Source organism: Bos javanicus, chromosome 14 (genome assembly GCF_032452875.1).
Source record: "Bos javanicus breed banteng chromosome 14, ARS-OSU_banteng_1.0, whole genome shotgun sequence".
NCBI lineage: Eukaryota > Metazoa > Chordata > Mammalia > Artiodactyla > Bovidae > Bos > Bos javanicus.
Window position 1 is genome coordinate 45305576 of NC_083881.1, and position 21709 is coordinate 45327284.

The 21709-nt window shown below is 38.6% G+C and overlaps 1 protein-coding gene across 3 annotated transcripts in view; it reads right to left on the reverse strand.

The window, feature by feature from the left end:
* COLEC10 (collectin subfamily member 10) overlaps window positions 1–21709 on the reverse strand; it is a 134317-nt gene that overhangs the window by 53161 nt on the left and 59447 nt on the right. For 2 of the 3 annotated variants that reach the window (XR_009740878.1, XM_061439086.1), the window contains exon 1: window positions 159–457. The exons of the other annotated variant lie outside the window; for it this stretch is intronic. Coding sequence is in view for 1 of the 2 variants with exons in the window: in XM_061439086.1 (XP_061295070.1) it covers window positions 159–306 (148 nt within the window). In the remaining variant the exon portion in view is untranslated. Of the gene's footprint in view, window positions 1–158; window positions 458–21709 lie in introns of those variants that run through there. 3 annotated transcript variants of the gene reach the window in all.

Sequence of the window (21709 nt, forward strand, 5' to 3'; positions counted from 1 at the left end):
GATTTTCCTAAAATAGAAGGAGAGTAGAACTCTAGCGGGGAGAGTAGAAAACTCTAGGGAGGAGAGTTAGAGAAAGTGGGAGCTAGAGTGGCACTGAGCCATGAAGTAAGAGAGCCTACTTATTAGATGGGAAAATTTCACTTTTTTTCTTTCCTCACCTTTGGGTCCTGGTGAAATGGTGTGTGTGGCACAGACTTCAGTCGTAGGACGACTGTCGAGGTCCAGACCCAGACTCTGAATTTGCAAAAGAAAGAGCACCAGGAGAATGAACTGGTTTCTTCGAACTTGGGCTCCAAAGCCACCCATTGCTGCGGTTTCCTCAAAAAAGGGCTGCCTCAAAGTGCCAAATAAACAGTTCGATTTTTAATGAAAACTTCTTCTTTGGGGAAGAAAGGGAAATATCTGGAACACACATTCCAAAAAGGGCTGTAAAGACAGGAAGGAAGCATATCTTAGGTTGTTTATTTTCTCAGTGTTCCAAATGAGCCGTACATTTTCCAGACTATTTACTTTCAAGTGACAAGAGTTTATTGAAAATTATCTCTGAACTAAACACTCAAGTGTGCAGGTCAGTAGAAACACTCCAGAAAATAGAACAGATATACCTTTGGCTTAGTACATGAATGGATAATTTAATGCCCAAATTGCACTTAAATGTTGGGGTTCCAGAAAGACTGAGCCAGAGATTTTATGAATTACCTACATATTATATAATCATTGTGCATGGCTTTGAGCTTTTTAACAAGGAAATATTCATTACCTGTTTCTGGTGTCAGTTGAACACTAATACTCTTACTGCTCTCCATAAGCTTATTTCCTTCTCTTGCTACAAAGAATTGTCTTGGGGTTAAACCCCAAAGGAAAGAACACCACTTACTGCAAAGCAATTAGGCAATAAGTATCAAGAATGTTAAAAATATGTATAGCCTTTGCCCTAGTAACTGGCCTTCTGGTACACTGCCTTAAAGAAATACTGTGAAATGTGGACAAAGCTTTGATTAAAAGATGTGGCCAAAGCAGGAAGGGGCATCAACTGCCTAATGACATATTGTTGTTGTTTAGTAGCTAAGTCATGTCTGACTCTTTTGTGACCCCGTGGACTGTAGCCCACCAGGATCCTCTGTCCATGGGATTTCCCAGGAAAGAATACTGGAGTGAGTTGCCATTTCCTTCTCCAGGGGATCTTCCTGACTCAGAGATCAAACTTGTGTCTCCTGCATTGGCAGGCAGATTCTTTACCACTGAGTCAATGATATGTTGCTGCTGCTGCTAAGTCGCTTCAGTCGTGTCCGACTCTGTGTGATCCCATAGATGGCAGCCCACCAGGTTCCTCCTTCCCCGGGATTCTCCAGGCAAGAACAGTGGAGTGGGTTGCCAGTTCCTTCTCCAATGCATGAAAGTTCATGAAAAGTGAAAGTGAAGTCGCTCAGTCGTGTCCGACCCTCTGCGACCACGTGGACTGCAGCCTACCAGGCTCCTCCATCCATGGGATTTTTCCAGGCAAGAGTACTGGAGTAGGGTGCCATTGCCTTCTCCGCAATGATATGTTAAGGGTTGCCAGATCATAGTACATACAAATGTGTGAGCGTGCAACATGACAATTTTATTAAAAGAAGGAAATGGCGACCCACTCCAGTATTCTTGCCTGGGAAATCTGATGGGTATAGGAGCCTGATGGGTTGCAGTCCATGTGGTCACAAAGAATCAGATACAACTGAGCTACTAAACAACAATTATGGAGGCTAGAAATCTGAGTTCAAGGCATTGGCAAAGCATGCCTCTTCTGAAGACACTAAGAGAGGATCAGTTCCAGGCTCTCTCATAACCCCTGGTAGTGCCTCAAGGCGCTACAGTATGAGGTCTTGGGAGTAGGACTTCAACATAGGATTTTTCTATTTTGGCCTGCTGCTACTGCTAAGTCGCTTCGGTCGTGTCCGACTCTGTGCGACCCCATAGACGGCAGCTCACTAGACTCCTCTGTCCCTGGGATTCTCCAGGCAAGAATACTGGAATGGGTTGCCATTTCCTTCTCCAATTTTTTTGGCCTGAGGAGACTCAATTCAACGCATAACAACAGACTAGTACTATGACTAGACTTATCTTTTCATAAGTCATACAGGGAAAGGGAGGGAAAGGAACTGGCATTGTTTGAATAGTCATTATGTGCAAAGATAGCCTTGGTCTCTTAACTTGCTTATTTTCTTTAAACCTGAAGATAGCCCTGTGGAATAGATAGTAATTCCCTTGCTTTGAAGCTCAGAAAAGTTGAGCAGTTTTCCCAAGGCCTCTGTGATGGTTGCTTTTAGGAGTCGACTGGATCATGGGAGCCAGACCCTCGGCTATACAGTTTTTCTGGGCATGTCTGTGAGAATGTTTCCAGATGAGCTTAGCATTTGAACTGGTAGACTGAGTAAACCAGTTTGGCCTCCCCAAAAGAGGGGCTCTCATCCAATTCTTTGAGTGCCTGAGTACAACAAAAAGACAGAGAAAGGAAGAATTTGCTCTTTGCCTGAGTGACAGAACTGGGACTGATGTTGTCCTACACTTGGACTAGAACTTACAGCATCATTTATGCTGGTTCTAGAGCCTTTGGACTGGGACAGGTATTTATATCATTGTCTTCCTCAATTCTCAAGGTCTTCGGGCTTAGCCTGAAGGTATGCCACTAGCTTTCCCAGGTCTCCAGCTTGCAAATGGTAGATCATGAGACTTTACATCCTTCACAATCATGTAAGCAAGTTTCATCTAATAGATCTCTTTCTTGAGGTATAGATATGCATATCTATAGATATGGGCATATACAGAGGTATATGCTGAAGAATGTATAGAATGAAGCAGGGCAAAGGCTAATGGAGTTTTGCCAAGAAAACGCATTGGTCATAGCAAACACCCTCTTCCAACAACACAATAGAAGACTCTACACGTGGACATCACCAGATGGTCAACACCGAAATCAGATTGATTATATTCTTTGCAGCCAAAGATGTAGAAGCTCTATACAGTCAGCAAAAACAAGACCGGGAGCAGACTGTGGCTCAGATCATGAACTCCTTATTACCAAATTCAGACTTAAATTGAAGAAAGTAGGGAAAACCACTAGACCATTCAGGTATGACTTAAATCAAATCCCTTATGATTATACAGTGGAGGTGAGAAATAGATTCAAGGGATTAGATTTGATAGAGTGCCTGAAGAACTATGGACAGGGGTTCATGACATTGTATGGGAGACAGGGATCAAGACCATCCCCAAGGAAAAGAAATGCAAAAAGCAAAATGGCTGCCTGAGGAGGCCTTACAAATAGCTGTGAAAAGAAGAGAAGCTAAAGGCAAAGGAGAAAAGGAAAGATATATCCATTTGAATGCAGAGTTCCAAAGAATAGCAAGGAGAGATAAGAAAGCCTTCCTCAGTGATCAATGCAAAGAAATAGAGGAAAACAATAGAATGGGAAAGACTAGAGATTTCTTCAAGAAAATCAGAGATACCAAGGGAACATTCCATGCAAAAATGGGCTCGATAAAGGACAGAAATGGTAGGGACCTAACAGAAGCAGAAGATACTAAGAGGAGGTGGCAAGAACACACAGAAGAACTGTACAAAAAAGATCTTCATGACCAGATAACCACGATAGTATGATCACTGACCTAGAGCCAGACATCCTGGAATGTGAAGTCAAGTGGGCCTTTGGAAGCATCACTATGAACAAAGCTAATGGAGGTGATGCAATTGCAGTTGAGCTATCTCAAATTCTTAAAAAAGATGCTGTGAAAGTGCTGCACTCAATATGCCAGCAAATCTGGAAAACTCAGCAGTGTCCACAGGACTAAAAAGGTCAATTTTCATTCCAATCCCAAAGAAAGGCAATGCCAAAGAACACTCAAACTACTGCACAATTGCACTTAGCTCACACGCTAGTAAAATAATGTTCAAAATTCTCCAAGCCAGGCTTCAACAGTATGTGAACTATGAACTTCCAGATTTTCAAGCTGGTTTCAGAAAAGGCAGAGGAACCAGAGATTAAATTGCCAACATCTGTTGAAACATCAAAAAAGCAAGAGAGTTCCAGAAAAACATCTACTTCTGCTTTATTGACTATGCCAAATCCTTTGACTATATGGATCACAATAAACTGTGGAAAATTCTGAAAGAGATGGGCATATCAGACCACTTGACCTCCTTCCTGAGAAATCTGTAGGCAGGTCAGGAAGCAACAGTTAGAACTGGACATGGAACAACAGACTGATTCCAAATAAGGAAAGGAGTACATCAAGGCTGTATATTGTCACCCTGCTTATTTAACTTATATGCAGAGTACATCATGAGAAATGCTGGACTGGATGAAGCACAAGTTGGAATCAAGAATGCTGGGAAAAATATCAATAACCTCAGATATGCAGATGACACCACCCTTATGGCAGAAAGCAAAAAAGAACTAAAGATCTTCTTGATGAAAGTGAAAAAGGAGACTGAAAAAGTTGGCTTAAAACTCAACATTCAGAAAACTAAGATCATGGCATCTGGTCCCATCACTTCATGGCAAATAGATGGGGAAACAGTGAGAGACTTTTTTAGGGTGGGGCTCCAAAATCACTGCAGATGGTGACTATAGCCATGAAATGAAAAGACGCTTACTCCTTGGAAGAAAAGTTATGACCAACCTAGACAGCTGCCATCTATGGGGTCGCACAGAGTCAGACACGACTGAAGTGACTTAGCAACAGCAGCAGACAGCATATTCAAAAGCAGAGACATTACTTTGCCAACAAAGGTCCATCTAGCCAAGGCTATGGTTTTTCCAGTTGTCATGTATGGATGTGAGAGTTTGACTATAAAGCAAGCTGAGTGTTGAAGAACTGATGCTTTTGAATTGAGGTGTTGGAGAAGACTCTTAGGAGTCCTTTGGACTGCAAGGAGATCCAACCAGTCCATCCTAAAGGAAATCAGCCCTGAATATTCATTGGAAGGACTGATGCTGAAGCCAAAACTCCAATACTTTGGCCACCTGATGAGAACTGACTCATTGGAAAAGACCCTGATGCTCGGAAAAATTGAAGACTGGAGGAGAAGGGGACGACAGAGGATTAGATGGTTGGATGGCATCACTGACTCAATGGACATGAGTCTGAGTAAACTCCAGGATTTGGTGATGGACAAGGGAGGCCTGGCATGCTGCAGTCCATGGGGTCGCGAAGAGTCGGACATGACTGAGTGACTGAACTGAACTGATATATACGGGCTTCCCAGGTGGCTCAATGGTAAAGAATCCATCTGCCAAGCAGGAGACATGGGTTCAGTCCCTGTGTTGGAAAGATCCCTTGAAGGAGGAAATGGTCTGGAGAAATTCTATGTATAGAGGAGCTGGGCGGGCTACAGTCCATGGGGTCACAAAGAGCTGGACTTAGCGACTAAAACAACAACAATAATACTGATATATACAGACAGATACAAACACAAAGATACAGATAAGATATAGATAGATAAAGATATATCCTGTTGGTTCTATTTCTCTGGAGACCCTATAGTCCCCATTGAAAAGGGGACAAAAGAAATTCAAATACAAATTATGTCTAAAAATTTCTGCTTTAAAATGCTATTTTCATTCCATAAAGCTGAATATTCTCTAGCTTTGAAAGTGCATTCATTTTTATACATGCTTAAAATGTCCAAAGTGGATGCATTTGTCAAGTTAACTGTGATAGGAAAATGGAATTAATAGAATGACGTTAGAAGCCTCAAATTTCACATCTGTCATAACCAGATGTATGACACAGAGCAAATCACTTAACTGCAATTGCCTCAAGGCATATAAAGTGAGTGTGGGCTTGATATTTAATGTACTTTCTGAATTCTATGATTCTTTGAAAATAGGTGTTCTTTAAGCTATTTAGACTATTCTAAATCTATTTCACTTCTTTCATTTCTTTTTTAAGCACTGCCTGGCACACAATGAAAATGCATTCATTACATCTATATACAGAGATCCACTGGTAACAGTTTAAAGCAATAGTCCTTAGTATTTTTCCTTGAATGCCCTATTCCTGCTTCTTTCCAACATTTTTTAAAAAAACTCACCAGTGCATATAATATCTTTCCATATTAATGAATAGACTATCATATCAAAATTTGAATTAGTTCCGATTATTCATCACACATTTTATATATAAAATGTGATTTAGTCAATCAATGCCCTATTGTTGGGAATTGGGACTTTCTAATATTATAATATTGTGATAAACATCTTTAGAGCTCAAACTGTGTTCTTATTCTTTTTGATCTTGTAGAAGATGAATGTATGTGACTTGGTAACTCACTGAATGCTGAGAGCAAGAGACAAAGAGAAATTTCTAAAAAATAATTCATATATTGTCATCACATTGTTCTGTTCTTTCTCATGGAGTCTATGGTCTCCAGATTGATTTCTTTCTAATCTGGCTTGGAAATTATAGTTTGCTTTTCCCCTCACTGATAAATATGGGAGATTATAAATAGGTGGATATTCAAAGAAGAGGACTTTCATAGACTAGAGAGGACTGCTCTACTTTCAGCTATGATTTACCAAGAAATGTGATCTTAAAAAACACTTTTCAGTTTTAATCTGGATGACAAGAAAAACACTGCTGCCACTAAGAAACCCTGGTTATGGAAAAAATAATTCTGAAAGGAAAATAATGAGGCTGGGTAAGTTTAAAGGTCAGGGAAATAACAGGATGGAGATCACAAGGCAGGCATTTTGGAATGCAGGTTATGATTCCAGGAGAAAGTCTAGAATTTGAGATTTCAATTGGAGAGTGAAAAGAATGGAGATTATAGATAAAAGTGGAATTTTGAGTGAGAAAAGAAGTTCAAGAGTATGAATGCCAAGAGATTCTAAGTTCAGGGGATCAGAAGGTGAAAGGAGGGTTAGCAAACAGATCAAAGAGGGAGCAAAATGTCAAGGAAGCCAAAGGACAAGAAAGTCTAGGTGTATAATTGGTCCCAATGAATGCACGGAAGCATAAGATGAAGGCTGAGATAAGCCATGGGATTTAGAAGTCAGTAATTTATAAATAGCACCTTATGAATGAAAGAGATCACTTGGTAGAGAGATTTCATCAAGATGACAGAAAAGGAGTGACAAGGAGTCCTATGACCACTGGGAAAGTCATTATTGAAAAGTCACAATCATAAGAAAACTATAATAATACAACTTTATTGACATATATTTCTCCTGCTTACTTACCTTCAACATCTAAAAACATGCTGTATCAGTTCTCCTTAAGAGTTCTAAACAGTGCTTAAACCAGAGTGCTATTAAAAATTAAATGTTGTGATGAGTGAGAAATGGAATCTAGAATAATTTACTATATAATCTGTCAATGAAGAAAAGAAAAATAATGTAAAGAAGGTACTAATGAAACCACATTTGTGAACCCATTTCAACCACATTTAAAGTTGTGAGCCTGTCGCTATTGTTTAAAAATTTTGTACAGGTTCCCTGATAACCCAGTAAATATGGAATGAATGAATGACAGAAACTTTAAAAGGGGAGAGAGGATTGAATAAATGAAAGGAAGTCATCAGATGATGTTAAATGTATTTCTTGTGAAAAATATCTGTTGCTTGCTTGAAAAATATTGAGATATAAGAAGTAATTCTCCATTATTTAGAAAATGAAGTCAGAAGTTGAAGTACAAGTCAACTCTGCCTTTTCTTTAAAACATAGTTCTGAAATAAACAATAAATCAATCAAGTTTTCAGTTCAAATAAAATTAGAAGAGGTTAGATGGAGCTAGTAGTAAAGAATCCACCTGCCAATGCAAGAGAAACAAGGGATGCGAGTTTGATCCCTGAGTCAGAAAGATCCCCTGGAAGATGACATGGCAACTTACTCCAATATTCTTGTCTGGAAAACTCCATGGACAGAGGAGCCTGGCAAGCTATAGTCCACAGGGCCGCAAAGAGTTGAACAAGACCAAGTGTGTGCACACGCGCATGTGCATGCGCACACACACAATAATAAATCTAAAAAGACAAGAATTAGTGACTCATTTATGAAATTGTCCTGTGATCCCACATTTTCCTGAATTTTTCATCTTCCATTTCCCAAGGCATTTGAAATTGTAGGCTTAAGATTTATTCTTGTCCAAAATGACATACCACTGAAGTGAATAACAAGTGGTATTTCACCCCCTTCCCTCTCTTCTACCCATTTTTCATGGTGAATGGTGACCCCATAAAAAATTTGTGCACATTTCAATGCCCCAACCCTGTGAATGTGATCTTAGTTGGCAAAAGGGTCTTTGTAGATGTAATTAAGCTAAAGATCTCAAGATAAATTATCTGGATTATCCATGTGTTGTGTTAGTCATGTCCAACTCTTTGCGACCTCATAGACTGTAGCCCACCAGGCCCCTCTGTCCATGGAATTCTCCAGGCGAGAATTCTAGAGTAGGTTGCCATTTCTTTCTCCAAGAGGTCTTCCCAACCCAGGGAGGGAACCCAGGTCTCCTGCATTGACGGTAGATTCTTTACTGTCTAAACCAGCAGGAAAGCAAATTATCTGGATTATCTGGGTGGTCCTTAAATCCAATAACAAGTGTCTTTATAAGAGACACTAAGAGGAGACACAGGGACAAAAGGAGAAGGTCACATGAGGACAGAGGCAGAGGTTGAAGTTATGTAGCCATGCTCAGGAACCCCTGGAGCTACCAAAAACTAAAAGAATGTAGGAACCACTGTTTGCCTAGAGCCTTCAGAAGGAGCTCAGGCCTGCATCTCAATTTCATACTCTGACCTTCATGCTACTGCTACTGCTAAGTCACTTCAGTCGTGTCCGACTCTGTGCAACCCCATAGATGGCAGCCCACCAGGCTCCCCCGTCCCTGGGATTCTCCAGGCAAGAACACTGGAGTGGGTTGCCATTTCCTTCTCCAATGCAGGAAAGTGAAAAGTGAAAGTGAAGTCGCTCAGTCATGTCTGACCCTCAGCGACTCCATGGACTGCAGCCTTCCAGGCTCCTCCGTCCATGGGATTTTCTAGGCAAGAGTACTAGAGTGGGGTGCCATTGCCTTCTCCTCTGACCTTCATAGTTGTGAGATAATAAATTTGTGTTATTTTAAGACACCAACTCTGTGTTAGCTTGTTACAGCAGGCCTAGGAAACTAAGATACCATTCTTGTGATATTCGTTCCCAGTTACTGGGAAGGAAAAACATAATATACATGTACTTGGTGCCTGACAGAGACAGTGTAACATCTGTTCTTGTGTATTTTAATTATTGTGCATCCAGCTTAGATGCTATCTGGAGGGAAATGAAAAACAGAATATGAAACAAGCATATCCCAAGGCCGAAGTGTTTTACTAGTTAAAACAGGAGAACAACAAAATGACAACCTCATCTCCTGAAGGAATTTCCTGACAAGGTGACATAACTCAACTCTGGACTTGGTTTGGTCTTTGTCCATTCCCATATAAGCATCTTATTTGCTTAAAATTCTCTCTTGTAAGTTAATTTAATTGTTTGAAGTTTGTAAAAAAAATAGAAGTTATTAGAAAGGCTTTTAAAATGACATATTTAGAAAGCAAAATGCTAACAGACATTCATAAAATTATTTTTTTATATTTTAAGTCATATTTATAAAAGCACATCTTAAAAAAATCAAATTGTTTTAATAGGTTTATGAGATAAAACACAATCCTCCTACTATTCTTGCCCTAATCTTTATTCTTGCTCCTGTGAGGACATTATTATAGTCATTTCTTCTTCTTTTATCTTTTCCATATTTTTAAGCAAAAAATTTATACTGGTATTCTTGAGTTTTATTTTTTCAATTAAATTGACTTAATTGGAAAGTGGAGATTTCTTTCTCTTTCATCCTTAGTCCTACATCTTCTTCCACATGTTTCATTTATTTCTCTTTATAATTTAATATTATCATTTAATACAATATTCAGTGTATTATCATGACTGTAACAATTATTCATAGCTGAATCACATGGTGCATTATGATGACATTTTGTTTCCTGAACTAATTTTGTTTTCACAATATTTAATAACTGTGTTGTTTTCTTTTAAATGGCTTTCTATGTACCAACCCTATAGTAACTACTCATTCTTTGAGATTTGTCAGTTCTGTGTAAAGTGTAAAATATTCAAAATATTCAACTAGTTTCCACTATTTTTCTTAGAAATACTTCTTCCTCTGCTTTTCTTAGAAATGCCTCAAGATACTTGTACCGTCTGGACTGAATGTTATTTAGGCTGAGGTAGAGCTTTCATTTTGGGACTTTTCTTCACTGTCTAAAAACATGTATTACCACTTCTTTTCCTGTGTCCACACTTTTTCCCTTGGTTTTATCCTTCACCTTGTGTTGTATTTTCCTGAAAAAGAATGAAGCTGTAGATACACTTTTCAGATGCTGCATGTCTGAAAATGTAATAATTCTATCTCCAAATTATGTTGTATTTTGGCTGGGTATAGAATTCTGGGTTGGAAGTAATTTCACCATGACATGTAAAAACATCATTCTACTTTCTTCTAGCTTCCAGTATTGCTATTAAGAGCTTTGATGTCGTTCAAATTGTCTACTCTTTGTACAGAATATTGTTTTCATTTTAGGAGCATTTCTTTATCTACTGAAATTTCAGTAGTATGTCCTTAATTTGAGCCTTTTTGCATTCACCGCTCTGCATTATCTGTAGTCACTTTTCTATTGCTTCTTCTTTTCTGTAGAATCTATCATAATAGATTATTATTATTATTTGTATTCTATTATTGCTATTTTGGTGATATTCTGGAGGAAATAGAATATAAATATGTAGATTCAAGCTGCCATATGGACTCAGATACTCCAAAGATTACCTTATCATATAGTTTCAAGCAACTCCTTCAGGCAGATGTCCTAAGGTAAGACTCAATGAGCATATTCTTTCCCCTAAAAATTAGTCTTGGGGAGGATATGGCTACAGGAAGAGAGTAGAGCATCCTTTTCACATAACATGTATGAAACTAAACAAAATTATTAAAAATAAACTATTTCAGAGTTCCAAAAATTGACCAAAGCAGATAATAAGTGTAGAAACATTTATTCTTGAAAAGCTGTCATAGCTTTGTATAAGAACAATGAACGTACGAGTCCTTCATGTGTGATGCCAATTCCATCTTTCCTCTATATAAGATTATGAGCACAGTAGTTTTATCAGTAAAAGGAAGTCCCCAAAATCCAGCAACTTTGCTGCCACAGACAGACTTAATATGGAACAATGTATGTGAAACATACTTATACATTAATGTGACCAACTAGTGAGTACAGAAATAAATTTTCACACTGATTGTTAGCCAAAGTACCAAGGCAATTCAGTGAGGAAAGTGATAGTATTTTTTAACAAATGATGTTGCAGGGAAAATTGAATTGCTACACAAAAAGAACTTAGAACCACATCTCACATTGTACTCAAAAATTAACTCAAAACAGACCAAAAACTGCAATATAAGGGACAAAACTATAAAACTTATAGAAGAAAACATAAAATAAGATACTTGTGACCTTGAGTTAGGCAAAAATTTCTTAGATATTATACCAAAGCCATGGCCCACAAAAATTGATAAATTATATTACTTTCAAATTTAAAACATTTGTACTTAAGCACACATATACATCATTAAGAATAAATAGACAAGTCACACATTGGAAGAAAGTATTTGCAAACCATATATTTAATAAAGGACTTGTAAAAAACTGAATAATAAAATGCAACTGACTAAAAAAGCATGAGCTAAATAACTGAGCAAACATCATCACCGACTCCAATGGACATGAGTTTGAGCAAACTCTGGGAGATGGTGATGGAGATGGAAGCCTGGCGTGCTGCAGACCATGGGGTCACAAAGAGTAAGACACAACTGAGTGACTGAACTGAACTGACATTTGTACAAAGACAGTAAATAGCTAATATAGGTATGGAAAGATGCCCAATGTCATTACTCCTTAAGTTCCAATGAGATACCATTAGCCACAGATTAGACTAGTCATAACAATAAACCAAGTGATAGTTAAGTGTTGGCTAGGATGTAATAAACTGGAACCCTCCTTCTTTATTGGTAGGGATGTAAATGGTATAGTCACTTTGGAAAACAGTTTGGAAGTTTCTTTGAAAGTTAAATATAAACTTAAAATATAAGCTAGCAATTCAACTCTTTGATAGATTTCCAACAGAAATTAAAATATATGTCCATACAAGTACTTGTACATGAATGTTCATAACAGTGTTATTCATAATAATCAAAAATTGGAAACAAGACAAATGTCCATCAAGCAGTGGATAGATTTTGTCCATCAAGTAGTGTACGCATACAATGGATCAATAATGTCAGGAACAAACTACTGATACATGTAACAACATAGGTGATGGTGCCTCTCCAAGTGATCCTTAAGTAGAGGAACCCAGGGGCTTCCCTGGTGGCTCAATGGTATAGAGCCCGCCTGCCAATGCAGGAGACATGGGTTTTATCCTTGGGTCTGGAAGATCCCTGGTAAAAGGAATGGCAACACATTCCAGTATTCACACTTGGGAAATTCCACAGAGGAGCCTGGTGGGTTACAGTTCATGATGTCGCAAAGGGTTGGACAAGACTTAGTGACTGAGCATGCAAGCAGAGGAAACCAGACAAAAACTCCTACATATTATATTATTCCTGTTCCATGAAATTTCTAGGATTGGCAAGATTTCCAAGATAGAAAGCAGATGAGTAGTTGCCTAAGGCTGGGGGTGGAAGCAGAAATTGATTTCGCATGGACACAAAGGAACTTTGGGAAGTGATGGCTCTGTTATAAACTTGTGTTACAGTTGCAGTTGCAGAACTACATAAATACATAAAAATCCCAACTCCTCACTTACAACTGGCTAATAGTATGGTACATAATTTATACCTCCCTAAAACTTAAAAAAATCACACAGAAGTGAAAAACAACTAACGTTAAAATTACCTTCCAAACTCTTGAAATGTTTTAATTCTCAAGAAGTGTTTGTAAGCCTAGAATACATCAATTAGAAAATTTTGCCTCTGCCTCCACTTTGGAAATCAGTTCTGGTAGATTCAATCTTAAAACTGCTGCCATGTTAGCCCCTAGTGTCTTTATGTGATGCTTTTTCAATCAAAGGAATCAATAAAAAACAGTAACCAGAGAAAAGAAAAAACTTAATATATTACAAATTACTAAATTCTATTATTTAAATAAATCTGAGTATAAACTTAATTACAAAAATTAATTACACCAAAGAGCATGAGTATCCCCAACCATTCGCTTACAGATCAATACCTTCTTCTGGTTCTAATGTGTCTTAAGGCAAGTTTCTGATTTTCATTATTTTGTTCTGTGATTAATTATACACTGCAATTTCTTGAATAATATTGGATGAATTAGAATGGGTAATTATATGGGCACATAATGATAGGGGTTTGAGTTTTAATGATAGATATGTGTGACACAAATGCATTTATTCACCTACTGATTCAACAACTGTGTATTATTTATCAGATACTGTAGTATAATATCTGGAATTATTTATCAGATATTATAGTTTAATATCTGTGTCCATAGGCACAGAGTTTTCCTTAGGGAATTCATTATCTTTTGAGGAAGAAGGAGAAGTTTAAAAAATACTTGCCAGTTTAAGTTATTTCTTAAATTTTTTCCCATTCTGATAAGGACAAACACCAGGTATCCAGTTGTCCTGGAGACTTAGATGAGAGCGACTTGACTTAAGTTTGGTAGATTAGAAAAATTTCCTTTAGTTGATGTTTCCTAAGCAGGTTTTGGAAACTTTATTGGAATCAGACAAATAAAGCTGAGAAGGGGTAAAATGAAAACAGCTTCCATAGACAGAGTAGTATATGCCAAGACTCGGTTGAGAGATAGAAAGATATGTGTGGGGAACTGAAAGTAGTTGACTGAGGCTAGAGTTTGGAACTTGATTGGATGGATGAGGCTCAAGCTGAAGGTAAGGACTAGATCCGAAGGACATTATAGGTGTTGCTTAGGAGTTTGGAAAAGATACTAAAGGCAGTGGACGTGCAAGAAAGGTTTTAAGAAAGGGGATGCTGTTGCTGGATCTGAAAATCAGAATATGAGAGATATGTCAGAGGTAGACCTTCATTAATAGAAACAAAAAACAATGGTTTATTTGCTTAACAATATAAGTGTTAGTCACTCAGTGACTGACTCTTTGCAACCCCACCAGGCTCCTCTGTCCATGAGATTTTCCAGGCAAGGATACTGGAGTGGGTTGTCATTTCCTTCTCCAGGGGATCTTCCCAACCCAGGGATCAAACCCGGGTCTCCTGCACTGCAGGCAGATTCTATACCGAGTGACCTACAAGGGAAGCCTGCTTAACAAGATAGGTGATGGGTTTTTCAGTTTGCTTGTTGTTGTTGTTATTGTTGTTGTTTTCTTCCCAAATCTGAAAGCAGAGAATCCTAATCTTACTGATCACATAGTAGTACCATGCTATCTATCGTCAGGGACCAAGATGTCTATTCTCTGGCTTCACTGTATTTTCATGTGGCTTTTCTCCCCATAGCCACAAAAAAGCTGCCATAATTTCAAACATTGCACCTACATTCTAGGCAGGATGACCAAGGGCTGAGATAATCAGACAGCTCGATAGTCATCATTGCAAAGAATTATCCCAGAGATAATTCTTTGAAAAGATGACTATCGAGCTGTCTAATTAGGAAGTCAAGAAACACCTGGAGTAACAGGCAAATTTGGCCTTGGAATACGGAATGAAGCAGGGCAAAGACTAATAGAGTTTTGCCAAGAAAATGCACTGGTCATAACAAACACCCTCTTCCAACAACACAAGAGAAGACTCTATACATGAACATCACTAGATGGTCAACACCGAAATCAGATTATATTCTTTGCAGCCAAAGATGGAGAAGCTCTATACAGTCAGCAAAAACAAGACCAGGAGCTGACCATGGCTCAGACCATGAACTCCTTATTGCCAAATTCAGACTTAAATTGAAGAAAGTAGGGAAAACCACTAGACCATTCAGGTATGACCTAATCAGATCCCTTATGATTATACAGTGAGAAATAGATTTAAGAAATAGATTTAACAGCCTAGATCTGATAGATAGAATGCCTGATGAACTATGGAATGAGGTTCGTGACATTGTACAGGAGACAGGGATCAAGACCGCTCCCATAGAAAAGAAATGCAAAAAAGCAAAATGGCTGTCTGGGGAGGCCTTACAAATAGCTGTGAAAAGAAGAGAAGCAAAAAGCAAAGGAGAAAAGGAAAGATATAAACATCTGAATGCAGAGTTCCAAAGAATAGCAAGAAGAGAAAAGAAAGCCTTCTTCAGCGATCAATGCAAATAAATAGAGGAAAACAACAGAATGGGAAAGACTAGAGATCTCTTCAAGAAAATCAGAGATACCAAGGGAACATTCCATGCAAAAATGGGTTCGATAAAGGACAGAAATGGTATGGACCTAACAGAAGCAGAAGATATTAAGAAGAGATGGCAAGAATACACAGAAGAACTATACCAAAAAAGATCTTCAAGACCAAGATAATCATGATGGTGTGATCACTGACCTAGAGCCAGACATCCTGGAATGTGAAGTCAAGTGGGCCTTAGAAAGCATCACTACGAACAAAGCTAGTGGAGGTGATGGAATTCCAGCTGAGCTATTCCAAATCCTGAAAGATAATGCTGTGAAAGTGCTGAACTCAATATGCCAGCAAATTTGGAAAACTCAGCAGTGGCCACAGGACTGGAAAAGGTCAGTTTTCATTCCAATCCCAAAGAAAGGCAATGCCAAAGAATGCTCAAACTACTGCACAATTGCACTCATCTCACAGGCTAGTAAAGTAATGCTCAAAATTCTCCAAGCCAGGCTTCAGCAGTATGTGAACCGTGAACTTCCTGATGTTCAAGCTGGTTTTAGAAAAGGCAGAGCAACCAGAGATCAAATTGCCAACATCTGCTGGATCATGAAAAAAGCAAGAGAGTTCCAGAAAAACATCTATTTCTGCTTTCTTGACTATGCCAAAGCCTTTGACTGTGTGGATCACAATCAACTGTGGAAAATTCTGAAAGAGATGGGAATACCAGACCACCTGATCTGCCTCTTGAGAAATTTGTATGCAGGTCAGGAAGTAACAGTTAGAACTGGACATGGAACAACAGACTGGTTCCAAACAGGAAAAGGGGTACGTCAAGGCTGTATATTGTCACCCTGCTTATTTAACTTATATGCAGAGTACATCATGAGAAACGCTGGGCTGGAAGAAACACAAGCTGGAATCAAGATTTTCAGGAGAAATATCAATAACCTCAGATACGCAGATAATACCACCCTTATGGCAGAAAGTGAAGAGGAACTAAAAAGCCTCTTGATGAAAGTGAAAGTGGAGAGTGAAAAAGTTGACTTAACGCTCAACATTCAGAAAACGAAGATCATGGCATCCGGTCCTATCACTTCATGGAAATAGATGGGGAAACAGTGGAAACAGTGTCAGACTTTATTTTTCTGGGCTCCAAAATCACTACAGATGGTGACTGCAGCCATGAAATTAAAAGACACTTACTCCTTGGAAGGAAAGTTATGACCAACCTAGATAGCATATTCAAAAGCAGAGACATTACTTTGCCAACAAAGGTTCGTCTAGTCAAGGCTATGGTTTTTCCTGTGGTCATGTATGGATGTGAGAGTTGGACTGTAAAGAAGGCTGAGCACCAAAGAATTGATGCTTTTGAGCTGTGGTGTTGGAGAAGACTGTTGAGAGTCCCTTGGACTGCAAGGAGATCCAACCAGTCCATTCTGAAGGAGATCAGCCCTGGGATTTCTTTGGAAGCAATGATGCTAAAGATGAAACTCCAGTACTTTGGCCACCTCATGCGAAGTGTTGACTCATTGGAAAAGACTCTGATGCTGGGAGGGATTGGGGGCAGGAGGAGAAGGGGACGCCAGAGGATGAGACGGCTGGATGGCATCACTGACTCGATGGACGTGAGTCTCAGTGAACTCCGGGAGTTGGTGATGTACAGGGAGGCCTGGCGTGCTGTGATTCATGGGGTCACAAAGAGTCGGACACGACTGAATGACTGATCTGATCCTGGAGAACTTCTGGGGTGAAACCCTCTTACAGCTCATTTGCCAGGATTATGTCCCCATGCTATCAGCAAGGGAGGCTAAGAGATCAAATAGTTTGATTAGGTAGATCAGGGCTTTGGAAGCAAGAACAGATATAAAGTGAAGCAAATGGATTAAAAAAAAGTGAAAGTAACAAGACATACTGATTATTTGGAAATGGAGGGCAAGAGAGAGGAAGGGGTCAGGGAAATTCCCAGGTTACTGGTTTGAACAGTTGGAAGTGATGTCATTTACTGATACAAGAAATGCAAATTTCAAGAAAAGATGAAAAATTAAAATTTGAGTATGTTATTTCAACATCCTTGTGGAATATTCAAGGTGAGGTATTGGATGGCCCCAAAGAAATCTCAGCCAGAGGTACAGATTTGAAAGTCATCCACATATAGGTTGTAATTAAAGTCATCAGAGTGGATGAGGTCTTGAAAGAATAAGAAGTGATATGCAAAGATTATCAATGTAGAATAAAGGAAGAATCAATAAAATTTGGTAGCTTTTCAAATTCATATAAAAGAAGAAAGTTCAGATTTTATAACAGAGATTCATTCTTTTGGCAGTATGAAAGGGAAATTAATACTTTGTGCACTTCTTTTTCCTTTTTGACATGGCATTTTTTTTCTTTGTAGTTAGCTCAAATACATGATCTCTTTTAAATTGCTTTATGCTCTCTAGGAAAAATAGATGATTAGACTGAATATTTCTAACAGAAACTGTGTTAAACATGAATGGTGACTTGACATTTAAAAAGCCTGCACCCAACTTTCAATTTTATTACAGATTTTGTCTCTGGGAAGATGATCTCTTGTGCCACATCATATTTCTCAAATGTGGAGACCAAGATCCATGCTCTGCTTATGGAGATGGGTCAAACAAAGGTTCATTGTACCTGAGTTCCCTGGAGACAGCCACTAAACAGATACAGGCTGAATTACTAAAGGGCATCTTTGCCTTTCTCATCATTGTGTATAGAGGTCAGGGATGAACATTCTTCAGGGTAATTGCTGTTGACCACTTCTTTTGCCCTTTGCTTCTGAGAAGCCACAGCAACAAGGTCTCCATACAGACTGAATAGCATCTGGTTGACCTGCTCTATTTGCTTGACATTCAATACGGAGAAGTCAAGAGAGATCATCAGGCATTTGTTGAACTGATGAAATCCAGAATATCACCCATTCCTGGGAAAAAATATTTCCTGCATTATAGAGATAAATATTTACTTCAGCTCTGCTGGGAAACATGTGCCTAATAAAAGATATGTTCCTTTTTTAATGGTCTGTTTATATTGCAGAGATTTCACATTATGAAATTTGGTCACTTACATCATATATAATTTTCATCACATATTTTCACAAAATACTTCTGAGAAGATCTAAACTTAGTAGTCAAGCAAATACCTCATAACAGACATAGATACAGAAGTCTTGTACTCCTATTACTTTTTCTTCTGCAGGATCGAAAAATCTCACAAGGACGTGTCACAATGTATACAACACCAAGGAAAGATGTTGGTTGAAAGTGAGCATTTTGTTGCTACAATATTTTTAAACAAGTTAACTTCAGAGGCAGACTATATCAGAGAAAACAGCAGCCAGAATTTAGGGACTCCCAGAAATAATGCTGTGTGTGCTTCCAGACACCATGGGAATATGTACATCGGTTAATGTGTTATGATATCTGGGCCACACCATTGAACTCAACTCAATTTTGGTTTTGTTTCAATACTTCAACCCCAGGTCCATGGTATCTCTGTTAAGTGGCTCCTTGCCTGTTGCATGCTGCCTCTATGAATATGTTTAGTACATTTAGTTTAAAATACAAGCATTATCATATGACTTGTTGGCAATCTATTGCTATGGAAGAGTTTCCTTGACAAAAAAAATCACATTCACTAATTACATTCTTAAATTATTTCAAGTCAGTCAACTAAATTGAGACTGAAGGGAAGACTATACGCCTTTGTGTAAGTTCAAGTGTGTGCAATCCGTCATACGAGGGAGTTTAATCTCATGTTATACTACCTGCAGTCCTGAGTGGTTGGCAATTACTGCACTTTGCAAGTAGGGAACTTTAGAAGTTCCTTGAGTAACTTACCCAAGGTTTCAGGGAAAAGTGGTGGAGGCAGGGTTCAAACCCTGACTGCTACTGCAAAACACCTGCTAAGAACAACTGCTTTTGTTGTTCTTTAGTCCCTACGTCATGTCTGACTCTTCTGCAGCCCCATGGACTGCAGCCTGCTAGGGTCCTCTTTCCATGGGATTTTCCAGGCAAGAATACCCAAGTGCTGAGGATAAAAGAGGGTGAGTATTTCATCAAACAACTTAAACTTGACTATAAGGGACTCATCTTCTTCAAAATTCTCTAGCCAATAACATACTAGGAATTTCCCCTTTGTCACCTTCTCTCCAGCATTTCCTTCTCTACATTTTCCTCTAGAAATTTACCTTTGAGGGACTGCCCTGTGTTGGTCCAGTAGTTAAGACTCTGTGCTCCCAATAGAGGGGGCTGAGTCCCCAGGAGCTGCAACTAAGACCTCATGCAGCCAGATAAATAAAAATAAATTAATTAAAAAGAAATTTGCCTTTGATCTTCTCTTCTTGGTTCTATGTATCCTCACTCTCCCTCCTTCTCGGGCTGCCAACGTTTCTCCAAAACCATTTTTTGTTGCATTTTGCAAATATTTTTTGCTTTCTCATTGTGTGCCTTCCACTAAAATTTCCCAATAATCTAACATAAAATACCCTTTTTAAAGATACATACCACCACCAGCAACATTTTTTCAATTAAATTAAAATTGATAGAAAATACACCAGATGCCATATTTATTTTTCTCTCCTCTGAAAATGAAATGGACACAAAAATAACATCAACTGACCTTGGGAGAGAGCATAGCTTGATTTGCTATTTGTAATTTGTTCCACAGATATTATATTAAACTGAGAATCTTATTAACTCTGTGAGTAAACAAGACTCAGAGAGACTTTAGGAGACATAATAAACTTGTTTAACCAATAAGTACCTCAACCAGAACTCGAGTTCAGATCTTAGAAATTAAGGTGAGTAATGATAGCCTTGGAGCTCTAGAAATTTAATGATATAATGCCTTGAATAATGGAAAGACTTGATTTTTTTTTAACTTAAAATACTCACCTGGCAGAGAAGACTTGTAAGGAGCTCTCAGAATTACACCTGCTTGCATGTGTGCTCAGTCGTGCCTGACTTGTTGCAACCCCATGGACTGTAGCCTGCCAGGCTCCTCTGTCCATGGGATTTCCCATGCTAAAATACAGGAGAAGAAAGAAATTGCCATTTCTTTCGCCAGGGTATCTTCCTGACTCAGAGATTGAACCTGCATCTCCTGTTTCTCCTGCCTTGCAGGCAGATTTTTTACCACTGAGCCACTGCGGATGCCCAGAATTATACCTAAGTGACATTAATATGACCTCTATGAGAGATCAGTATATGCACAGACCTGTTGCTACTATTTCCATAATTTGTCTAACTTCTGACGTCCTATTTAAAAAATGCATGCATTTTGCTAGCTCTAAGCTAAAACTGTGGAATGTTGCTAGGAACATGTTGGCTTAAACCAAGTCAAATGAACTTTGGCTAAGAATGATAAACTTCAATTGTTTCGATAATGTTGTAGATGGAAATAATTATAGCAACATTGCCATCCTGGTATATTTCCCATCAGCTCTTCAAAGAATGACAAAGTTACCCCAGAAAGGTCTTTATTTTGGGGAGTACTGAATACTTTTGTTATCTGTTTTGATGCTTAGAACACTAAAATAATACTTTTATCTTTCCCATTTGACATGTGACAAAACTGAGGCACAGAGTATTTAAGTGACTTGCTTAATATCACTTAGACATTGAGGTGCAGAGATGGGATTCAAGTACAGGATCCAAAAGCTGTACTTGAGCTGAGCCAGAGCATTTCCATGCTCTGCCACTGGATTCAGAATCTGTACCTTTACAGTTGGCCATATTGCTTCCATATATTGAGCAATGTACACATTATACGTTAGAGAAACTGACAACTTACATAATGTAATCACGGTCTAAAAGGAGGAGGATGTTGCTGCTTCTATTATTATTATCTTTTTTTTTTTTTTTTCTGCTCAGACTGGGGAATAAATGTCACTGTTTTATCTACTATGATGTTGTCAGTCCCTCAGTCGTGTCTAACTCTGTGACCCCATGGACTTCAGCATGCCAGGCCTCCCTGTCCTCCACTATCTCTTGGAGTTTTCTCAAGTTCATGTCCATTGAATGTATTATCTACTGTACATTCATCTATTTATTCAAGCATTGATGAATCTTCAAATGAATATTTATTTCACTCCATCTGTGTGCCAGGCACTTTTGCTTGTGATCAAGGCCCAGACTTTCTGAGTTGGATACTTTAATTGATGTTGTAAAACATGGACAGCAGTTTCATTAGGCTCATGATCTCTATCTTCCTCTTAAAAATCTGATTTTATAAGTGGAGTAACAGAGGCTCAAGAAGGCCAAGAGGCTTGCCTTCAGCCAGATGGGTGGGTGGGACATAACAAGGAT